Source organism: Leptonychotes weddellii, chromosome 4 (genome assembly GCF_054177405.1).
Source record: "Leptonychotes weddellii isolate Sample4059 chromosome 4, ASM5417740v2, whole genome shotgun sequence".
In the NCBI taxonomy this organism is placed as follows: Eukaryota; Metazoa; Chordata; class Mammalia; order Carnivora; family Phocidae; genus Leptonychotes; species Leptonychotes weddellii.
Genome location: NC_138372.1, coordinates 37,313,341 through 37,332,186, shown reverse-complemented (window position 1 = coordinate 37,332,186; position 18,846 = coordinate 37,313,341). Strand labels below are relative to the sequence as shown.

General features: G+C 41.0%; 1 protein-coding gene and 1 pseudogene across 6 annotated transcripts in view; both read left to right on the top strand.

The window, feature by feature from the left end:
• Window positions 1-8,615, top strand: part of EPS15 (epidermal growth factor receptor pathway substrate 15) — a 138,508-nt gene extending 129,893 nt beyond the window's left edge. For 5 of the 6 annotated variants that reach the window (XM_081816902.1, XM_081816900.1, XM_081816899.1 and 2 more), the window contains 3 exons: window positions 1,702-1,864; window positions 5,038-5,225; window positions 7,050-8,615. In XM_081816902.1, coding sequence (XP_081673028.1) covers window positions 1,702-1,864; window positions 5,038-5,225; window positions 7,050-7,196 — 498 coding nt within the window. In that variant the 3' untranslated portion in view covers window positions 7,197-8,615. The remainder of the gene's footprint in view (window positions 1-1,701; window positions 1,865-5,037; window positions 5,226-7,049) is intronic. The other variant, XM_081816903.1, reaches the window with a different exon arrangement.
• Window positions 8,616-8,760: 145 nt separating this feature from the next.
• Window positions 8,761-10,719, top strand: LOC145721042 (10 kDa heat shock protein, mitochondrial pseudogene; annotated as a pseudogene).
• The last annotated feature ends 8,127 nt before the right edge of the window (window positions 10,720-18,846 follow it).

Genomic DNA, 18,846 nt, shown 5'->3' with positions numbered 1-18,846 from the left:
GAGTAAAATTAGAGTATATGTGAAATTGTCTATATCATCAGTTCTCAGCTGGATTTATTTTCCCTCCACCCTCACCCTCAATTATTTGCCATTGTCTAAAGACCTTTTTGGGGCGCCTGGGTGGCTCAGATGGTTAAGCGTCTGCCTTCGGCTCAGGTCATGATCCCAGGGTCCTGGGATCGAGTCCCACATTGGGCTCCCTGCCCCTAGGGAGCCTGCTTCTCCCTCTGCTTCTCTCTCTCTGTCTCTCATGAATAAATAAATAAAATCTATAAAAATAAATAAATAAAGACATTGTTGGTTGTCACAACTGGGAAGGGGGACTATTCATATCTAGTAGATAGAGACCGGGGGTGCTGTTAAACATCCTACAACACAGTATCCAGCTCCCCACAACACAGGATTACATCCAGCCCACAATGTAAGTAGTACTGTAGAGAAACACTGGCCTGAAGAGATCTAAAGTCACAATGTCTGGGGCGCCTGGATGGCTCAGTAGGTTAAGCGGCTGCCTTCGGCTCAGGTCATGATCCTGGGGTCCTGGGATCGAGCCCCATGTCCGGCTCTCTGCTCAGCAGAGAGCCTGCTTCTCCCTCTCCCTCTGCCTGCCACTCTGCCTACTTGTGCTCTCTCTTTCTGTCAAATAAATAAATAAAATCTTAAAAAATAAATAAATCTTTAAAAAAAATAAATAAAATCACAATGTCTGATTCATTATAGAAAAGTTAATTTCTCATTATTAGAAAGGCAGAGTCTTCAGACCCCCATTAAGACTTGTTATTCTAGAGGCACCTGGGTGGCTCAGTTGATTAGGCATCTGCCTTCGGCTGGGGTCACGATCCCAGGGTTTTGTTATTGAGCCCTGTGTTAGGCTCCCTGCTCAGTGGGGAGCCTGCTTCTCTCTCTCCTTCTGCCTGCTGTTCCCCCTGCTTGTGTCCTCTCTCTCTGTCTCTCTGTCAGATAAATAAAATCTTTAAAAAAATAAATAAAATTTTTAAAAAAGACTTATTCTATGGGATTAATTTGCTTTTAAAAATTGACTTTCAGGCGCCTGGGTGGCTCAGATGGTCTGCCTTCGGCTCAGGTCATGATCTCAGGGTCCTGGGATCGAGTCCTGCATCGGGCTCCCTGCTCCTTGGGAGCCTGCTTCTCCCTCTGCCTCTCTCTCTCTCTCTCTGTCTGTCATGAATAAATAAATAAAATCTTTAAAAAAAAAAAAATTTGACTTTCACATTGTCTTTAATGTTTTTCAAGATGCCATTTTCTTTGTCATTAGTATTAAATCTTTCCTATATTTAAGTGCATTGGGAAGTGTGGAATCAGTATTTTTTTTTCTTTGATTATCATTTGGATCAGATACTCATTTGAAGAAAAACATATAGTCCCTTTAAAATGGACCTCAGGTGGTTTTGTACTGCCTAAAGCTTGAAAAACTTTTAATCCAGAGTTGGCTTGTTTTGGTATGATCTGTTGCTTTAGTAAGTAATGATGTTATAATCACTACTCATATAGAATAGTTTTTTAAAATATTTCTCCCTTTTGGCTCCAAATGCAAAGGTTAACATGTTAGTGCTCTCAGAATTGAAATAAATAAAGCTGCATAATACTGAAGATCATTATTCTAAATGTGACATAACCATATATATTTTTTGGTTGGTATAATTTATATAACCACATATACACATTTCTTTTCAAACAAAGGTCAACAACGAAGATCCTTTTAGTTCAGCCACATCGAGCTCTGTCAACAATGTGGTCATTAAAAACAATGTGCTTGAGGAAACATCAGTCAAAAGTGAAGATGTACCCCCAGCACTGCCACCAAAGATTGGAACTCCAACAAGACCCTGCCCACCACCACCTGGTATGAGAGTTGGTATCTTTCCTAAATCAACTGAGATGCTTTTTCTCTTTCTGAAGAATATTGGTGTGAGCTTTATAGACTTAAATAAAGGGCTTTCAACAAAACAAGTCAAAAACCATGGCAGAAGCCTGCTACTGTCATCTGTTCCGACCTCAGTACAGAATGACAGACATGTGCCTAAAAGGCCAGCATGTGTAACGTGAACCCCTTTTCTGGCAAGAGCTCATTTCTTTTTAATTCATTTTAGAGAGGGCAGTAAATGAAAAGAGGACAGTATCAGTGAAATGGCTTGCTTTCTGGAAACTCATTGATTACCATTTGCACAACAGTTTCCTTCATTTTGGTACTTTAAATTAATTTCTGTAAGAAAAGATTAATTTGAAGTCTCGTTCTTTTCCTGACCAATGTGAAGTCTTCCTTAAATCTTTTAATGTGAAAATATATGGCCTTTTTGGTGTCCAGAATTCAGCAACATAACAATTTAAAGGAAAGTATTGTTTTTCTTGAAGGAAAGTAATATCTTACTTACCTAATAAGAGACTCCTTTATTTTATAAAAGTAATTTTTTTGTCCAGGAACAAATTCTGAATGCTTTTAGTGTTTTGTTTTTAACAAAGATAATAAAGTTCACAAGAAGTGGCTAACAGGGCAATCCCCTGAGTAGGTGTAGTACTGCTAGGCTGTTCTGTGAGAAGATACGTCTGATACATGGTTATTTTAATAATCATGTATCATTCCTTGGTAAATTTTTAGCCACAGTAGTTACAGATTTTTATGCTTGCCTTTCATAATAACCTCCCTGTGGTATTTCTTGGGCAGATAATTTTTCTCTTTTTTGACTTAAAGTGTACAATTGTTAATACTCAATTATCTGTTGAAAAATCAGGTAAACAAATTAAGTGACTTCTATCTTTTAAGGAAAAGTAGCCTATATCATATATTGCTAGAGGCTAAGGTTGTCAGAATATATTAAAAAACAAATGAGCCAACAAACAATCTAACTAAAAAATGGGCAGAAGATCTGTGATTCATCAGTCTTACACAATTCACAGTGCTCACCATAGCACACACACACAAAAAAAGGGCAGAAGACATGAACACACATTTCTCCAGAAAAGCATACAAATGGCCAACAGACACATGAAAAGATTCTCAACATTACTTATCATCAGGGAAATGCAAATAAAAACTACAATGAGATACCACCTCACAACTGTCAGAATGGCTAAAATTAAAAACACAAGAAATAACAAGTGTTGATGAGGTTATAGGAAAATGGGAACCTTTATACTCTGGTGGTGGGAATTCAGACTGGTGTGGCCAGTCTGGAAAACAGTATGGAGTTTCCTCAGAAAGTTAAAGATAGAACTGTCCTAGGATCTAGCAATCTCATTACTGGGTATTTACCCAAAGAATACAAAAATACTAATTCAAAGGGATACATGTACCCAATGTTTATAGCAGCATTATTTACAATAGCCAAATTATGGAAGCAGCCCAAGTAAGTGTCCATCAGTAGATGAATGGAGTAAGATGAATGGTGTGTGTGTGTGCGTGTGCATGTGTGTGTATACGTGTGTGTGTATGTATATATATGCAATGGAATATTATTCAGCCATAAAAAGAGTGAGATCTTGCCATTTACAATAACATGGATGGATCTAGAGAGTATAATGCTAAGTGAAATAAGTCAAAGAAAGATGAATACCATATGATTTCACTCATATGTGGGATTTAAGAAACAAAACAAGTGGATAAAGAAAAAAAGAGACAAACGAAACCAAAAAACAGACTTTTAACTATAGAAAACAAACCGGTGGCTACAAGAAGGGTAGTGAGTGGGGGATGGGTGAAATAGGTGAAGGGGATTAAGAGTACACTTAACATGATGAGCACTGAGTAATGTACAGAATTGTTGAATCACTGTATTGTATATCTGGAACTAATATAACACTGTTAACTATACTGGAATTAATTTTTTTTTTAAATAAAAAATGAGTCAATTTGCTCATTTAAGTTTTACACGTGTATGATGCCAATAGCAAAGTTATTTTTAAAATCCTAAGTAAAATAATATACTAGTGCGTTAAGTAAATCTAAGGGTCTTCAGCAAAGTGAGTATATATCACTATAGAAGTATTAAGGAAAAAAGGATGATTTGTTGGAGAGAGTACTGGACTGGGAGCTTAAAGATCTGGCTGTTAATTCTGGATGTCCTCAGACTAGCTCTGTGATTTTGAGTGTGTAATTTCATATGTTTGGGCTTCAGCTGTCTGAGCTGTTAGATGGTGGCAGTAACTCTAATTTGCCTACCTTCCCAGGAATGTTGGAAGGATCTAATGAGATACGAACATCTTTCATAAGCTGCTACACTCATGGAAAGACTGTTATAATTGCTATTACCAGTTTAACACATTTTAGGAAAAGTGCATATTTGAAAATATTTTAACACGTATATTTATCATTTTCTTTCAAGAAGTACTAAGTTAAGACTTTAAAATTGAAGAACTTGAGAATGGTGATGAGTTCAGCAAGGGTACACTGTTGTTTGGTCAAATACGAGTTTATCCACAACCACAAAGATTTAGACCCCAGACTTCAAAACATCTCTTTATTCTTCAATTTGAAATATTGTAGATGGCAAAAAGTAGGTGAGGTTTTCCAAGGTAATTCTTAATCGTGTTCCCAGGTGTTATATATAGATCTAGAGACAAAATCAGAAGAATATGGTCATTTTTCAAAGGTCATTTGCCCTTAGACTGCTACTAGTGGACAGCTGGATCAGGCTGAAGTTACAACAGCAGAGGCCATTTCTGTCTTTATTTTTTGTCATCCTCATCCTGTTTCATCCTTTCCTCTCCCTCTCTTTGGGAACACACTGCTTTGGGGAAGACAAGGTTTACACTCTGGGCAAAAATATGATTCCTGGCCTGTTCCCTTCCCCTTTGCTATTTTTTCATTTAGCTACATAGAGCTGGAATGTATTTGAGAGATTGTGTGTGAAAATTTTGAGGACAGACTGTTGGTGTAGTCATTTAAGACCATACTAAGAATGTATATTTTAGGCACTTACCTCCATTCCCCCAACCCCAGTTCTTTAGTGCTCTCTGTGTTCATGTTCTTGCGTGTTTGTTTGCTCTATTTGCTGGTTAATTGTAATGATTTTGATCCAGGGAAAAGACCCATCAACAAATTGGATTCTTCTGATCCTTTTAAACTGAATGATCCATTTCAGCCTTTCCCAGACAATGATAGCCCCAAAGAAAAAGATCCTGATATGTTTTGCGATTCATTCACTTCTACTACTACTACCACTACCAATAAAGAGGCTGACCCAAGCAATTTTGCTAACTTCAGTGCTGTAAGTACTGTGAATGGGCTGTTTGGGGGAAAAAATCTTTCCATTTACAGTTTAAAGAGTTTTCAATGATTACTTTGGAGTCTGCCAAATTTGCGTCATTTTCAACTAAATTTACCAACTTACTAAAAATGACCTATATGCCTCCCCCAACCAGAATTTGATTCTGTTTCGATGCTTCTAACATTGTTCCATGGCACAAATGATTTTAGTAGTCTTAGTCCTTGTGATGTGTAGACCAGTTGTTTTGCAAACCCTTCTTTTAGTCTTAGTAAACAATATAAATAAAATCTTGACATTTACTATTTTGCAAATTGTTATGGATGATGGGCCATTAGAGAGTCATTTGTCTGTCCACTGGATGAATAATGGCAATAATGAGCTTGTGTATTTGTAACTGTGTATGTTTGTTTGTGTATAAAGTTTTGATGATTTCTGGAGACCTGTCAGTAACTATTATATGAGGGGATAAAGCCAGGGATCTTTGAATAGAAAGCGAAACTCTGGTTTTTATATAGTAGCGTTTTTAAAATGTAAATGTCGATTTTATGAAGTAAATACAGTTGTCAAGAGCTAAACAGTCTTGGGGCATCTGGGTGGGTCAGTCGGTTAAGCGTCTGCCTTCGGCTCAGGTCATGATCCCCAGGTCCTGGGATCAAGCCCGGCATCGGGCTCCCTGCTTGGCGGGAAGCCTGCTTCTCCCTCTCCCTCTCCCACTCCCCCTGCTTGTGTTCCTGCTCTCGCTGTGTCTCTCTCTGTCAAATAAATAAATAAAATATTTTAAAAAAAAGAGCTAAACAGTCTTTAATTATTTGGACAGTTCTAATTTACTAACCTTCCATATTTACCCTGCATTCTCCCAGAGCTGACTAAAATAAATTTTTTTCATTTCATCCCATTGTGGTATTCCTCTATATGACAGGACTTCAAACCAAGTAAAATTTTTTTATTTAGTGTCTCTCAACATTGCTGTTTTAGTTAGACAAAAATATTTCCCTGACATAACGTTAAGGTTTAAGGTTTTATTGATGTTAAGTGTATGGTTTTATTTAGATGAAGTCAAAAAGTTCTCAGTGCCTGCAAAAGTCTTTATAATGCATTAAAAAATAATTTGGTCCACATCTTGTTTATTATACCCAGTACTTCTTGTTTTATGTATAGCAAAATCAGCATATTCTTTGCTACATAGTTTTTCTGTACCTGAGAGCAAGGATAAGGTAGGAAATCAGTGGGATTAAGTTGAAATGATTCATCATGTGAGGATGCTCCCTGAAGTTGAAGTTATAAATGTTACATTAGATTAAAAGGCTAGCCCTCCCGTTGATAAATATGCTAATTCACCTTAAGCATTTCTACTTTTTAAAAGTGATTTAATGTTTAGTTTTATAGACTTTCTTTTTTTTTTTTTTTTAAAGATTTTATTTATTTACTTAACAGAGAGAGACACAGTGAGAGAGGGAACACAAGCAGGGGGAGTGGGAGAGAAAGAAGCAGGCTTCCTGCAGAGCAGGGAGCCCGATGCGGGGCTCAATCCCAGGACCCTGGGACCATGACCTGAGCCAAAGGCAGACGCTTAACGACTGAGCCACCCAGGCGCCCCAGTTTTATAGACTTTCTATCAGTAGACTGCAATAATTTTTAAAATTAAACCACATTTAATAACTGGTAAAACTAAATGTGTTTTCAGGGGAAAAAAAATTAATAAGTAACAAGACTATTTCCAGAGTCCTGTAGGTGAAACAAGTAGTGAATGTTCTTTGTAACAACTATTTTCCTTCTTTTCTTTTTGTTTTACTCATTAATGTTCTTCCATCTTTTAAATGACAGTATCCCTCTGAAGAAGATATGATTGAATGGGCCAAGAGGGAAAGTGAGAGAGAGGAAGACCAGAGGCTTGCCCGACTAAATCAGCAAGAGCAGGAAGACTTAGAACTGGCTATTGCACTGAGCAAATCTGAGATATCAGAAGCATGAAGAATTCTCCTGTTCTTTGTCAACCATACAATATTCTTCTTCCTGAATACTGAAGCTCTTTACAGTGTGTATCAAAACTACCTATGAGCATGGGAATACAAAAGGTTTGAGATTCCTATAAATGTGACAAAAGTTTGTTTTTGTTTCTAACTCCATTTCAGATTTGTCTTCCTGCCCCCCCCCGCCCCCATCAAAGCAGTAACCCAGTCAGACAACATCACCTATGCTCCTGTTCTGATGTGTATTTACTGTGAGCTTCTGCCTGCCTGTGCTCCTTTTACTTGTAAATCTAGAGTACCCAAGCTTCTGCCTTCTGGAATATAGAGAAATAGTTTCATCCCTGTGCTACCCTTGTTCTGTAGTTACTCTGATGATAGCCAGTGGGTTTCTTAAAGTTTGCAGTATTCTTTGATTTGAATGGTTGAGGGAGGGGAAGGGAAAGAACATCCTATTTCTTTGATGATAGTGCAAATTGGCTAGTTTAAAGCATATGTTTGTATTTCCTTATAATTAAAATACTGTTCAGTTTGTTTTTATAGGAAAAATACTTTGCATAAATTGACTCCACTATTGAAAAAGGGATGCTTTAAGGTTGAACCATTATAGCTTCAGACTCAATCTTTTCCTAAATAAAAATGTTAAAGCCTCATATGTGAAATATATTTTTAAAAAATTTTCTCTGGATTTAAAGAATTTTAGATGAACAGATACCTCTCCATAATTTTAAGTGCTAGACAGTGGAGAAAATCTATCACTTAACATATACCCACCAGTGTAAGGTAAGCAAAAATCTAACATAGCAGTTGTTCTGCCATTGCTCTGGCACTGTCCCCTTTAGTTCATGGTAGGTTTATTTTTGTACTTTGCAGAAGAAACTTCAGCATGTGAGAACTGGAAGGTACTTTAAACTTTTTTATATATATATTTTGTTTTCTTTAATGAAGGCTCACTTACTTGAAATGTAAAAACTTTCACCGAATACAAATGGGAAAAGTGATGTGTATTAAATCATATTATTGCTTTTTGTCCATCTTTGTATTTTAATCTCTTCCTGGTTTTTACCTATAAAATTGGCGGGCTAGCAAAAAAATCCTGTTTTTTTTTAATTGAGAGAGAAGAGACCTGTCAAATTGTCAAAGCTCTTCATGTATTAAAAGTCTATCTCCTGTAAAACTGACCTAGCAGGCAAGCTGAATTTGAAATAGACTGTGATGTAGGCTGTAAACTGTGGAATAACCTTAGTTTTCTTTTAACATCAGTTACTGACTTAGGTAATGTATTAAATACCAAGATAAAGAAAAATGCACCTACAAAATAATTAAAAGTCTCTGTGGTCACCAAGTCAAGGTGGTATTGATCTGTGTTAATCAGAGTAACTTATTGCCTAGTCTATGAATAAATTCCAAAATATCCAATTCATTTCATCTTGAAATGGTGCTTTTTTTTCCTCTCCACACACAGCTGGACTGCTGCAGTTTAAAGCAAACTTACACCACTTTCTTGCACGCTAACTTTTTTCTACTTTTATAAATTGAAACATTTCAGCATAAAAGTCCTACATATGAAGCAAGGGCTGAATCATCGTAAGGCTTTAATTTTGATAAACTAATCCAGTGGCCTATGGATATACCGCTAAAAGTTGATTGAGAAGGTAGTGTTGGGAGCTGTGATAGGTAGTCGTTTTGGGGTTTTTTTCCCCTTCCCCTTATACTTCAGGATAAAGGTAAGTTGACTTGAATAACCTTCTTTTGCACTGGGAAAATGAACAGATGTTTGAAATGCTTTTAAAATATTTTTTTTAATTAAAAAACCACTCTGGAAAGTATTAAATATCTGTAACTTATAAACACCAATCTTCAATGTAATAAGTATACCCTAATCTTCTGTATGTTTAACTGGATTACACAGACTCTTATCTTTTGTTAAAATATGTATACTCAGTGGACCAATATAATATTAAAGTATGTATATATTATATAAATATATATATCGCTCTTTCTCTCCATGCTCACTTGTGGAGGATGAATGTTTTAGAGTCATTTGTGATTACATTTTACGTCGTTGACTCTGGCTGCAGAGCCTGTGCTTTCAAAGGACAGACAAGTATTCCTGAGAGCTCAGTGGCACTACTTACAAAGTTTTAACCACCTTCTACATACTTGTTAAAGTTTAGTTGGGCTCTCTTTAAAGAATTTTCTCTTCTGTTTCAAACTTCTAAATTGTAGCCTGTAATTATGAGAACAATAAACTTTAACAATAAAGCATACTATCCATACATTCTATTTGAAATGGAGTTTTGCAGTTCTCTGTTATGTCCATGCTGTGTCCAAGGAGGGGTAGGTATACAATCAGCACAGATTAATATGTGTAAAGTGCTTGAGGCAGTGCCTGGTGTAGAATAAATACTCAATAAATGCTATTATTTTTAGTTATTGTCCTGCTTCTGTGAAAGAAAGATGGAAAATGTATATGCATAGAGACAGAGCCTGAAACACAGATGGTTTGTATATATTTGTTGAGTGAGGATTTGTGACATGGATCTTAGGAGGGCACCATGGTATAAAAAATTATTTACAGTCCTGGGATAGAATCCCTAGTCTACCATTTTTGAGAAAGATGACTTTGAGAAACTTATCTAACCTCCCTGAGCCTCATTTCCGTCATCTAATGAATATCATACTTAACTCATGGGATCATTCTGAAGGATTTGACTTTGGCAGCTTTTTAATATTACATATTTTAATCAAACAAAGTCTGCCATGTTATTATTAGTAGTGAAAATAGCTATTGTTTTCCTTGTGGCAGCAGTGCAAAAGTTGAGTATGGCAGGACAGGCATTTAGAAAGTTTCTTTCCCTCTTTGACCAAGTTTTAGTTGAAAGGAGTGCAGCTGAAATTGTAACCAAAGGAGAGGCATCATGCTTCCAGAAAAATCTCAAGGAAAAATCCTGCAAGCGACAGTAGTAGCTGTTGGATCAGGCTCTAAAGGAAAGGTGGAGAGATTCAACCAGTTAGTGTGAAAGCTGGAGATAAAGTTCTTCTCCCAGAATAGAGGCACCAGAGCAATTCTACATGACAAGGATTATCTCTTATTTAGAGATGGTAACATTCTCAGAAAGTATGTAGACTAAAACAAGTCATTGTTGAAATGATTTTCATGTGAAGGAAGCTGCCCATTCCACTGAAGTAAGGTCTGAAATCTTTCCATGTAAATAATTTCCATTTCTCTTTTATAATAAACTAATGATATCTCAAAAAAAAAAAAAGAAAAAAGCTGTTGGTTATTGGATACATGTTGTGTGTGAAGCACTAAACTAAGCACTTTATGTGTGTTTTCTTGTTTGATCTTTACAACAGACCTAAGTAGTACTATTAATAGCCTCTATTTTGAAATGGGTAAACTGAGGCTCAAAAAATTAATGTGCTTCGGATCTTAGGGCTAAGAAGTAGACGCACCAGGAATTGAACTCTGGTCTCTCTGATTCTAAAACATGATACTCTTTCCAGTTTACCATGCTTTGTCTCATTTTGTGTGAAAAAGTTTGCTCCTAGGAAATGCTAGGAATAGGACATGATAAATAATAACAACAAATAACATGTTAAGCACCAGGCAGGATCCCTAGTGCTTTACATACATTAGCTCATTTAATCCTCAACAGCAGTAACTCTAATGTGTATGTGTGTGTGTGTGTGTGTGTGTTTAATAACAATAACCATCATTGTCTCCATTTTACAGAAGAGGTGCCCTAAGCCATTATTATGCAGCTAGTAAGTGGCAGAGCTAGCCACTTTTGAATTCAGGGAGCTGACTCCAGAGTTTTAAACACTACTTGCTATTTCTGTTAAAGGGGTGAAGCCAGAGGAGAAATATCATAAAAAGAATAATCCATGTGATCTCTGCTCTTGATTGATGAAATAGACCTACTACATAGCACATGACATCTTATAAAACATTTTCTATTTCATTCTATGTAATCCTTAAAAGGATTTAATATAGTTTCTGACATACGAAAGCATTCAACCATTGTTAGTTATTAGTATTACCATAAGTGATAAATAAGTACATAGGGGAGATGGCCAACATTGCTTTTCTTAAAGAAATACAAATCTTTAAATCACAAAGGTTGCAAAAATGAAAATTGGTCAGTGCTAGTAGAACTCTGGAAAGTACATAAAAAGGTAGGCAAAGAGTAGTTTTTGAAAAGTTTGCTGCACAACTGAAGGGACAGGGCGTTCTGGGCAGAGGCCAGGGCTGTGTGTAGAAGACAGGGTAGGACACGGTGTAGTGTACTAGCTAGCAGCAAGTACTGAAGTAATTCGCTGTGACTAGAGTTTAGGTCTGGGCAAAAGAGTGAAGTATTTGTGTTTGTGTGTAAGAAAGATCTTAATGGTGGTGATTTGGAGGATTGCTTTAGGAGGAAACCAGGCAAGGCCGGAAGAGCAGGTGAAGGCTGCTGGAGTCATTCAAGTGAGATGGTAAGGAGCTAAAAATGTGGCTGTGGCTGAGGCCTGAGAGATGGGGACCAATTTAGGAGAATTAGCAGACCTTCAAGTCTGATTAGACGTAGACGTTCAGCGGAAAGGCGTGGTTCACAAACTTTAGTGAGCATCAGGATCACCTGGAGGGCTTGTTAAAATACAGATTGCGACCCCATCCCCAGAGTTTCTGATTTCAGTAGGTCTAGAGTGGGACCCAAGAATTTGAAATTCTAACAAGTTCCCAGATGATGCTAAAGTTGCTGGCCCCGGGGAACCTAACTCTGAGAACCACTGGAGTAGAGGCTGACTTCCAAGTCTCTGTTCTGCAAGTTTATTAAATCTACTCATTTAGTTTGCCATGCTGTTGCACATGGTCATTCTATACTTGACCTCTGGATTCAGTTTCATAATGTAAAGCACTTCCAATCTTTCTTGTGGTAGAGTTATTTAAAAATAATAATTGGAAGCTAATAACACTATGTGCCAGTACTATGTGAAGGACTTATATATAATGATTCATTTTACTCTCCATAACAATCCTTTAAGTTAGGTGCTATTATTTCCAGTTTAAAGATGAGGTGCAAAAAGGTTAAATAACTTGCCCAAGATCCAGAACTAAAAAGTACCCAAGGTAGGATTCAGTACCTAGGAGTCTGACTCCAGAATCCATGCTCAATCACTCTTCTGTACTGAAAAAACTTACTTTAAGATACTTTTGATGCATAGATCCATAGTGTACCTCTTACTGGCTAAAATCCCCATAAGCCTGAGTGTTGGAAATGTACAGTGAGAAAATCATTGTCATTCCATTCATCTTTTGCTAAGGTTTATTGTGTTCTAGGTACTGTGCCGGTTTAGGGACAGAGAAGACTTTCATGAGGCTCTTGGATTAGTGGTGATACAGTAGGAGGGATAAACACCTACTCAACTAATTCCACAACATTGCATACTGAGGATTAAGATAGGAATGCTGGGATACCCAGAGGAATTGGGGAAGGCTTCCCAGAAGAGGTGCCGCCAGGACACAGTATTGTACTTCTAGCATTAGTAAAAAACATGGATGGTGACTCAGAATTTTTTATAAGCATAGGTCTCACAAGGCCACCCTGGGAAAGGCTGACAGTCTCTTAGGAGGCCTCATGTGAGTAGCATTTATTACTTAGTGGATTCACCCTGGCCCAGGTCTGCCCTTCAAGTTCAGAAACCTGACTTTCATCAGTAAAACAGAGACAGAGCTTCCATTACTGACGGGACTGATGTAGAGACCAGAACATCAGTTTCCAGCAAAAGTTGCCACAGGGTTTAGAGCACCCACAACTGGCTGAACAAGACTCCTCCCTTGCCAGTGGTGTCTGGATGCCGCCTGCCTCTGAAACTCCTCTCTCTCCGCAGCCAGGGCTGCCTGGCCCTCTGATGAACATGTTTTTCCGATTGCTATGTTTAATCAGGTTACAGTCTGGTTTGGCTGGTTGGGTAGCGATAGCTAGTGTCTCTTTGGGGTGACTTTACATATCTTTGCTTTCATCCATTGTGGACTTTATAGTTTAACTCTTCCTGAGGCTGACTTGCCCAATTTGAGTTCTTAGTGAAGTATCTCAGCCCCCCGGCTTTGATTCCACCCTTTCATTGACCATACTATTTATTGAGTGTATATATACCAGGCCTTCTTCCTGACCCATCCTCCTCCAAACCATCAACATGTCCTAACAATCTGCCTTTTAAATATCTCTCAAATCTATCCTCTTCTTCTCCAGTGCCACCGCCCCAGTTCAGGTCTTCATCATCTCTCTTGTAGACTTTGCCAAAGCCTCCTAATCTTCTTGCCATGGGTCTCTGTTTTTCTGTCTGCTTCCAAACCATCCTCCATGTCACAGATTCATCTAGAATCAAAATCTGCCCCTAACACTCCTACAATACAACATGACACTGATTCCCATCACACTCAGGTTAAAATTCTAAACCCTTAAAAGGCTTTTCCTTCATAACCTTAATTTCTGATTGGTACTTAATCAGTAATGGCTTAAACATGTAAGCTGTTTTTCCCCCCCTTAAATCTTAAGAAAATGCTAATTGAAGGAAATAAAGGTACCTCTGATCTGATTATGGAGTAATGGAATCCTTTTGAGATGTGCTTAATTTTATACTCTCTAACTTGATGTTTTTCGAAAACAGGTAGTACATTAGTTGGGTTGGGAAATCAGTTTAGTGAATCAAGCAGCATGGAAAAAATGTAAACAGAGTAGTATAGTAGAATGAACTCCCATGTCCCAGTAATCACCTTCAGTAATTGCCAATTCATACCCAGTCTTAAGTTTATCTATATTCCTGCCCACTTTCCTCTCAAATCATATACTTCTTATACTCCATTTGTAAATTTTTCAGCATGTTAAAAGCGTTTAAAAAATGACGAAATAGAATTTGTTATTGAATATGTATGTACTGGGTCACGAGAGAAAATGAAAGCCACTGATTTTTTCAACATCTCTTTTCAAATAAGAAATGTAGGTAGATCCTAATGTTATGTATCCAGGTTAGTAATATAAAAGATTATTTTATGGAGGGGAAGGTGTGTCTTTGCAGAAAGACCCCACCTATTTTTCTTCCCCACCCCAATAAGTATATATAGAATGTGTTCAGCTGCCCAAGACCTAAGGGCTTAGTTTCAGCTTCTGCTTCCTCTGGAGTCCCAACTTGAGAAGACTGAGTTGTTCTGTGGAAAGGAAAAGGGATGAGGAAAAGTAGCTAATACTGAGGAGCTTCCCTGAGCCTGGCACCAAGGCTTTTAATATACATTCCCCTATTTAATCCTCACAACACTTTTAACAGAAAGAAAAGTTTATAGAGAGATGGAAATGACTTAGCAAAGACACCCCCACCACCCAACCCCCACCTAGTAGAGACCAAGCCAGGTTCCAGCCCAGGTGCCTCAGCTCTGAGACCTTCCACTCCCAGCCTGCCTCTTGTATGTCTGGTCTTAAAGGCAGCCCTTTGGGCCTAAGTGGCAACAGAGATCAAACACAGTAAACCTGGGCTCTAAGCAAGAACTGATGTTCTCAAAGAAAACGCTGATTCATCTCAGCTTCCTGAGAAGGTTCCTAGCCTTGTAGAAAGAACCCAGATCTCAGAGTATTATGAACAGGCATCTAAATTCTGGCCTTCCTATCTGCTCTGTGACTGTGGGTACGTCTCTTAACCTCTCAGATAACGGTTACTTCATAGGGTTGTTGTGAAGATTAAAGATGATGGATATAAAGTCTTCATTCCTGTGACATGGCAGATATTCACTAAGTCAGGGCTGTCGTGTCTGTGTTTGAGAAGACAGAAAAGGTAATACTACATTTTAGGAAAGTGTGTAACCATGGTTAAAGAGAATATACATACGTCAGTCATCTTAAAAGTTTGATACAGAACACTTCATTCCTCACTGATTCTGAATAAAACTCACATAGGAGGTGCACATGACACACACATGTTCAGCACTATTGTGTTTTGTTTGAATTCACTCATCTAGCCCTCGCAACAACCCTTGTGGGTGCTTTTCTTTTCCGCATTTTACATAACTCCCGTTTCAGATGAGAACATTGAAGCAGAGAGAGGTTAAGTAACTTGCCTGAAGTCACATACAGCTATCAGGTGGTGAAGCCCAGATTCTAACTCAGGAGTCTGGCTTCAGAGCAAGGGAAGGAATAAAACCCGCTCTACCGTGGGGTTGTTATGAGATTCAAAATAAGATAAGCTTTGGGAAAATGATTCGTAAATGCCATGTGCATTCTAAGACGGGCTGGCAGGCAGACGGGCTGGGGTTAAGATACAGACTCGAGGGTGACTGCTTGGGTTAAGTCTTCACTCTGCCACTTAATTGGCCTTTGTGAGCTTGAGTAAATTACTTAATCCTCTGCCTCATTTTCTCAACTATAAAAATTGGAATTGTAAAAGGAAATACCTAATAAGATTGTTCTGAGGATGAAATGAGCTGGTATATCTGAAAAGTTTAGAATAATGCCTAACATAGCTCTAGACAAACAATGGTGATGACGATGAAGATGATGAAGGAAAAAGTGAACAGGAAGAACAGGAAACAAACCTTGAAGTTTAAGAAACCTGGGATTGAGGGCGCCTGGGTGGCTCAGTTGGTTAAGCAACTGCCTTCGGCTCAGGTCATGATCCTGGAGTCCCGGGATCGAGTCCCACAAGGGGCTCCCTGCTCGGCAGGGAGTCTGCTTCTCCCTCTGACCCTCCTCCCTCTCATGCTCTCTGTCTCTCATTCTCTCTGTCTCAAATAAATAAATAAAATCTTAAAAAAAAAAAAGAAACCTGGGATTGAATCCCAGCTCCTGACTTTATCTTAGGAACATTTCTTAACTTCAGACTCAAATATTCTCACAAGAGTTGTTGTCCCAGTTAGAGTGTCTGTAAAGGTAAGTATGTAAAGTGCCTGTCACAAAGTGGAAACTATAAATATGAGTTCCTTCTTTGTGTACTCTGCTCTGAGCACCTACTAGTGTAGCAGTGGTGCCAGGCTCCATGGAAGACACCGATGTGAGACATTCTCTGTATTTTCAGATAGAAATCTGAAGATGAGACTGGTCATTGATAACTAAGGATTAAAAAGTATGTAGTGCTAAACGCTGTGAAGAAGGCAGAAATGTAATCTCCGAAAAGGAGAGATTCCTCCACTGGGGAGATATAGGAGGGCTTCTTGGAGGAAGTATTAGCTGTGGGCTCAGAGGCTGGGTGGGACTTTAATTCCAAATGGGATTTGACTGGACTCTGGGCCTATAGGAGGCCAGGCTTCTGAGGCCCTGTGATATTCATGCCTGTGAGCCCAGGAAGAAGTTGGCTATCCGTAATGCCAATGCTGCCAAGCTGGATAAGGCTCTGAGGGCTGAGGGATTTGGGCCCCTAGGTGCACGTAACTGGAATTTCCAGATCTGGAGGCTCTAGCATTGTGGTCAGATAGGCAGCATTTTTGGCCCTGGTTGATCTGCCAAGACCATGACATGAGTTCTCAGAGAAAGGGGGAAAGGTCATATTTTCTCTGCTGCCTACCAAGGAGAATTGAGAGAAACTGCCCAGATAATCCTTGAGGCTTCTGCACCCTGCTTTGCCCAGGCCTCCCACTCCATCCCCAGCCCACCTGCAGACCTCAGGTGGGATTAGGGGAAAGTGCCAGATGGGGCAGACTTGGGTGTAAAGACCTAGCTCCACAGCTTAGTCTCAAGAGAATTCAGTTTTCCCCTCGGAGCCCCAGTTTCATCAACTGTAAAATGGGAGTAAATACTTAATAGGATGAAATTAAATGAGAATTTGTTTCAAACACCTGGCTTAGGGCTTGGCACATTAGAGTATGGCTCAGACTTGTCAGAATCAGTCACCATTAGTTGACACACGATTTGTGTTGCACAAGTGCCTACAATACAGACCCAGCCCAAAAGGAGACAGAAATGGTCCCCTCAACCCCCATCCTCTCACTGAGAAAAGTCTCCAGGGACCCCTGAATCCATCTCACACTGGACCTGGAGTGATCCTCCTCAAGGCGCTCCCTGCTCCTAGTCCTTAGTTGAGCTCCTATGGAAGCCTCCTGTCCCAGTGCCTTGCCTGTCAGCAGCCTCTACTCCCAGGCCAGACAGCTCCTTCCTACCTCGCTGCTCCCCTACCTGCCCCCCAGCCGCTCCTGCAGGCCCAAGCCCCAGACTCCATCCATGTGCGGCCCTGGCAAGGCAGGGTTGTGTACTTAAGCAGAAGAGAAAGGCGTTGCTGACACCATCGCCCCTCGGCTCACTGGACCAGACTGGGACTGGAGAGGCTCGGGGCAGGTCCTGGTGCTGCCACTGGCCTTCCGTGTGGTCTTCGGACAAATCCCTGGGCGTCCTGGGCCTCAGCTTCTCCTCGTGACTAGTGATGGGTCTCGACGGCTCTGGACGGAAATGGGTTTGCCCTGGGACCCCAGGTCCGCTCCGGGGACACCGACGTCCCTGGCAGGCAGGGAGGTGCTCGGCCGCGGCGGGGAGGAGCCGCCGGGCCCGCCCCGCCCCGCCCCGCCCCGCCCGCCCGCCGGGTCCAGGAGCTGCGGCTGGAGCCGCGGCTACAGCCCACGCCGCCACGAGGGGCCGCCCGCGCCCCCGTCCAAGTCCGGCCCGCGTCCATGGCGTTTCTGACCGCCTGGAAGGGGGCGGCCTCCGGGAAGAGCGACCGCAGGTACTGGGCGGGGACGGGGACTCGGCGGGAGGCGCGCGTGGGAGGGAGGGGCGGCTGCCGGCAGCCGACGGGAGGGACAGCTGTGGGGGTACAGCTGGAGACCGCAGTGCGCGGGCTAACGGCCGGAGGGCCGGCGGGGGGAGGTGCAGCCCAGTGCGTCTCACACCCCCACGTGCCCGCTGCTCGCGTGTTGCGGCCCCCCGCGGGGCTGGGCCTGGGGACGAGGGTTGCGGACCCCCGCTCCCCGGTCGCCCCCGAACCCCGCTTCCAGTGCCGTCATCTGCGCGCTACCTGCGAGGGTACCCAGGTGAGCTGGCCCTCGGGCGGGCTGGGAGTCAGGTTTGGGCAGCCGAGTCAGCCCTCAGGGGTGCTTGTCACGCCCCTGGTCCTCCAGAGCGCTGCATGAGTGGAGCCATGGGCACCCTTTGTGCCGGGACAGGTGAGAGCAGGCACACCATCCGCCCCCCAACCCTGGGTTGTCCACATCTGGGGGCAGCACTGTGGGGGGAAATCTTGGGTGTCAGTGCTGGTCCAGGGAGGAATTATGTGCCCCACAGCTCCTCCAAGGTCAACCCATCAGGGCTGTCATTGTCTCCTTTGTGTTGTCTCCTCCCCAGCTGTCCCCACCTCCTGGATGAGTTGGTGTCTCCAGATGTGTTCCCTTGAGAAAGAGGAGAGGGGGCAGTCCTGACCTCTCTTCTGAGCTTAGATACCCAGTTCCTTTCCTTCACATACTTAAAGTTCACCTTCCATTCTCCCTGAAGAAGAGCAATCCAATTGCCCTCCCAGCGCTTCCATGTGACTTCCCTGTGAGCACCTCAAGCTCTGCAAGCCCCAAATCACACTTCACATCTTCACCCCTAAACCTGTTCCTCTCCCTGTGTTCCCATCTCAGTGAATGGCATAGTCATCCACCCTGTTGCTCAAGCCCAGAATCTGGGAGTCATGCCTTTCACCTCCCTCCCTTATCTCCA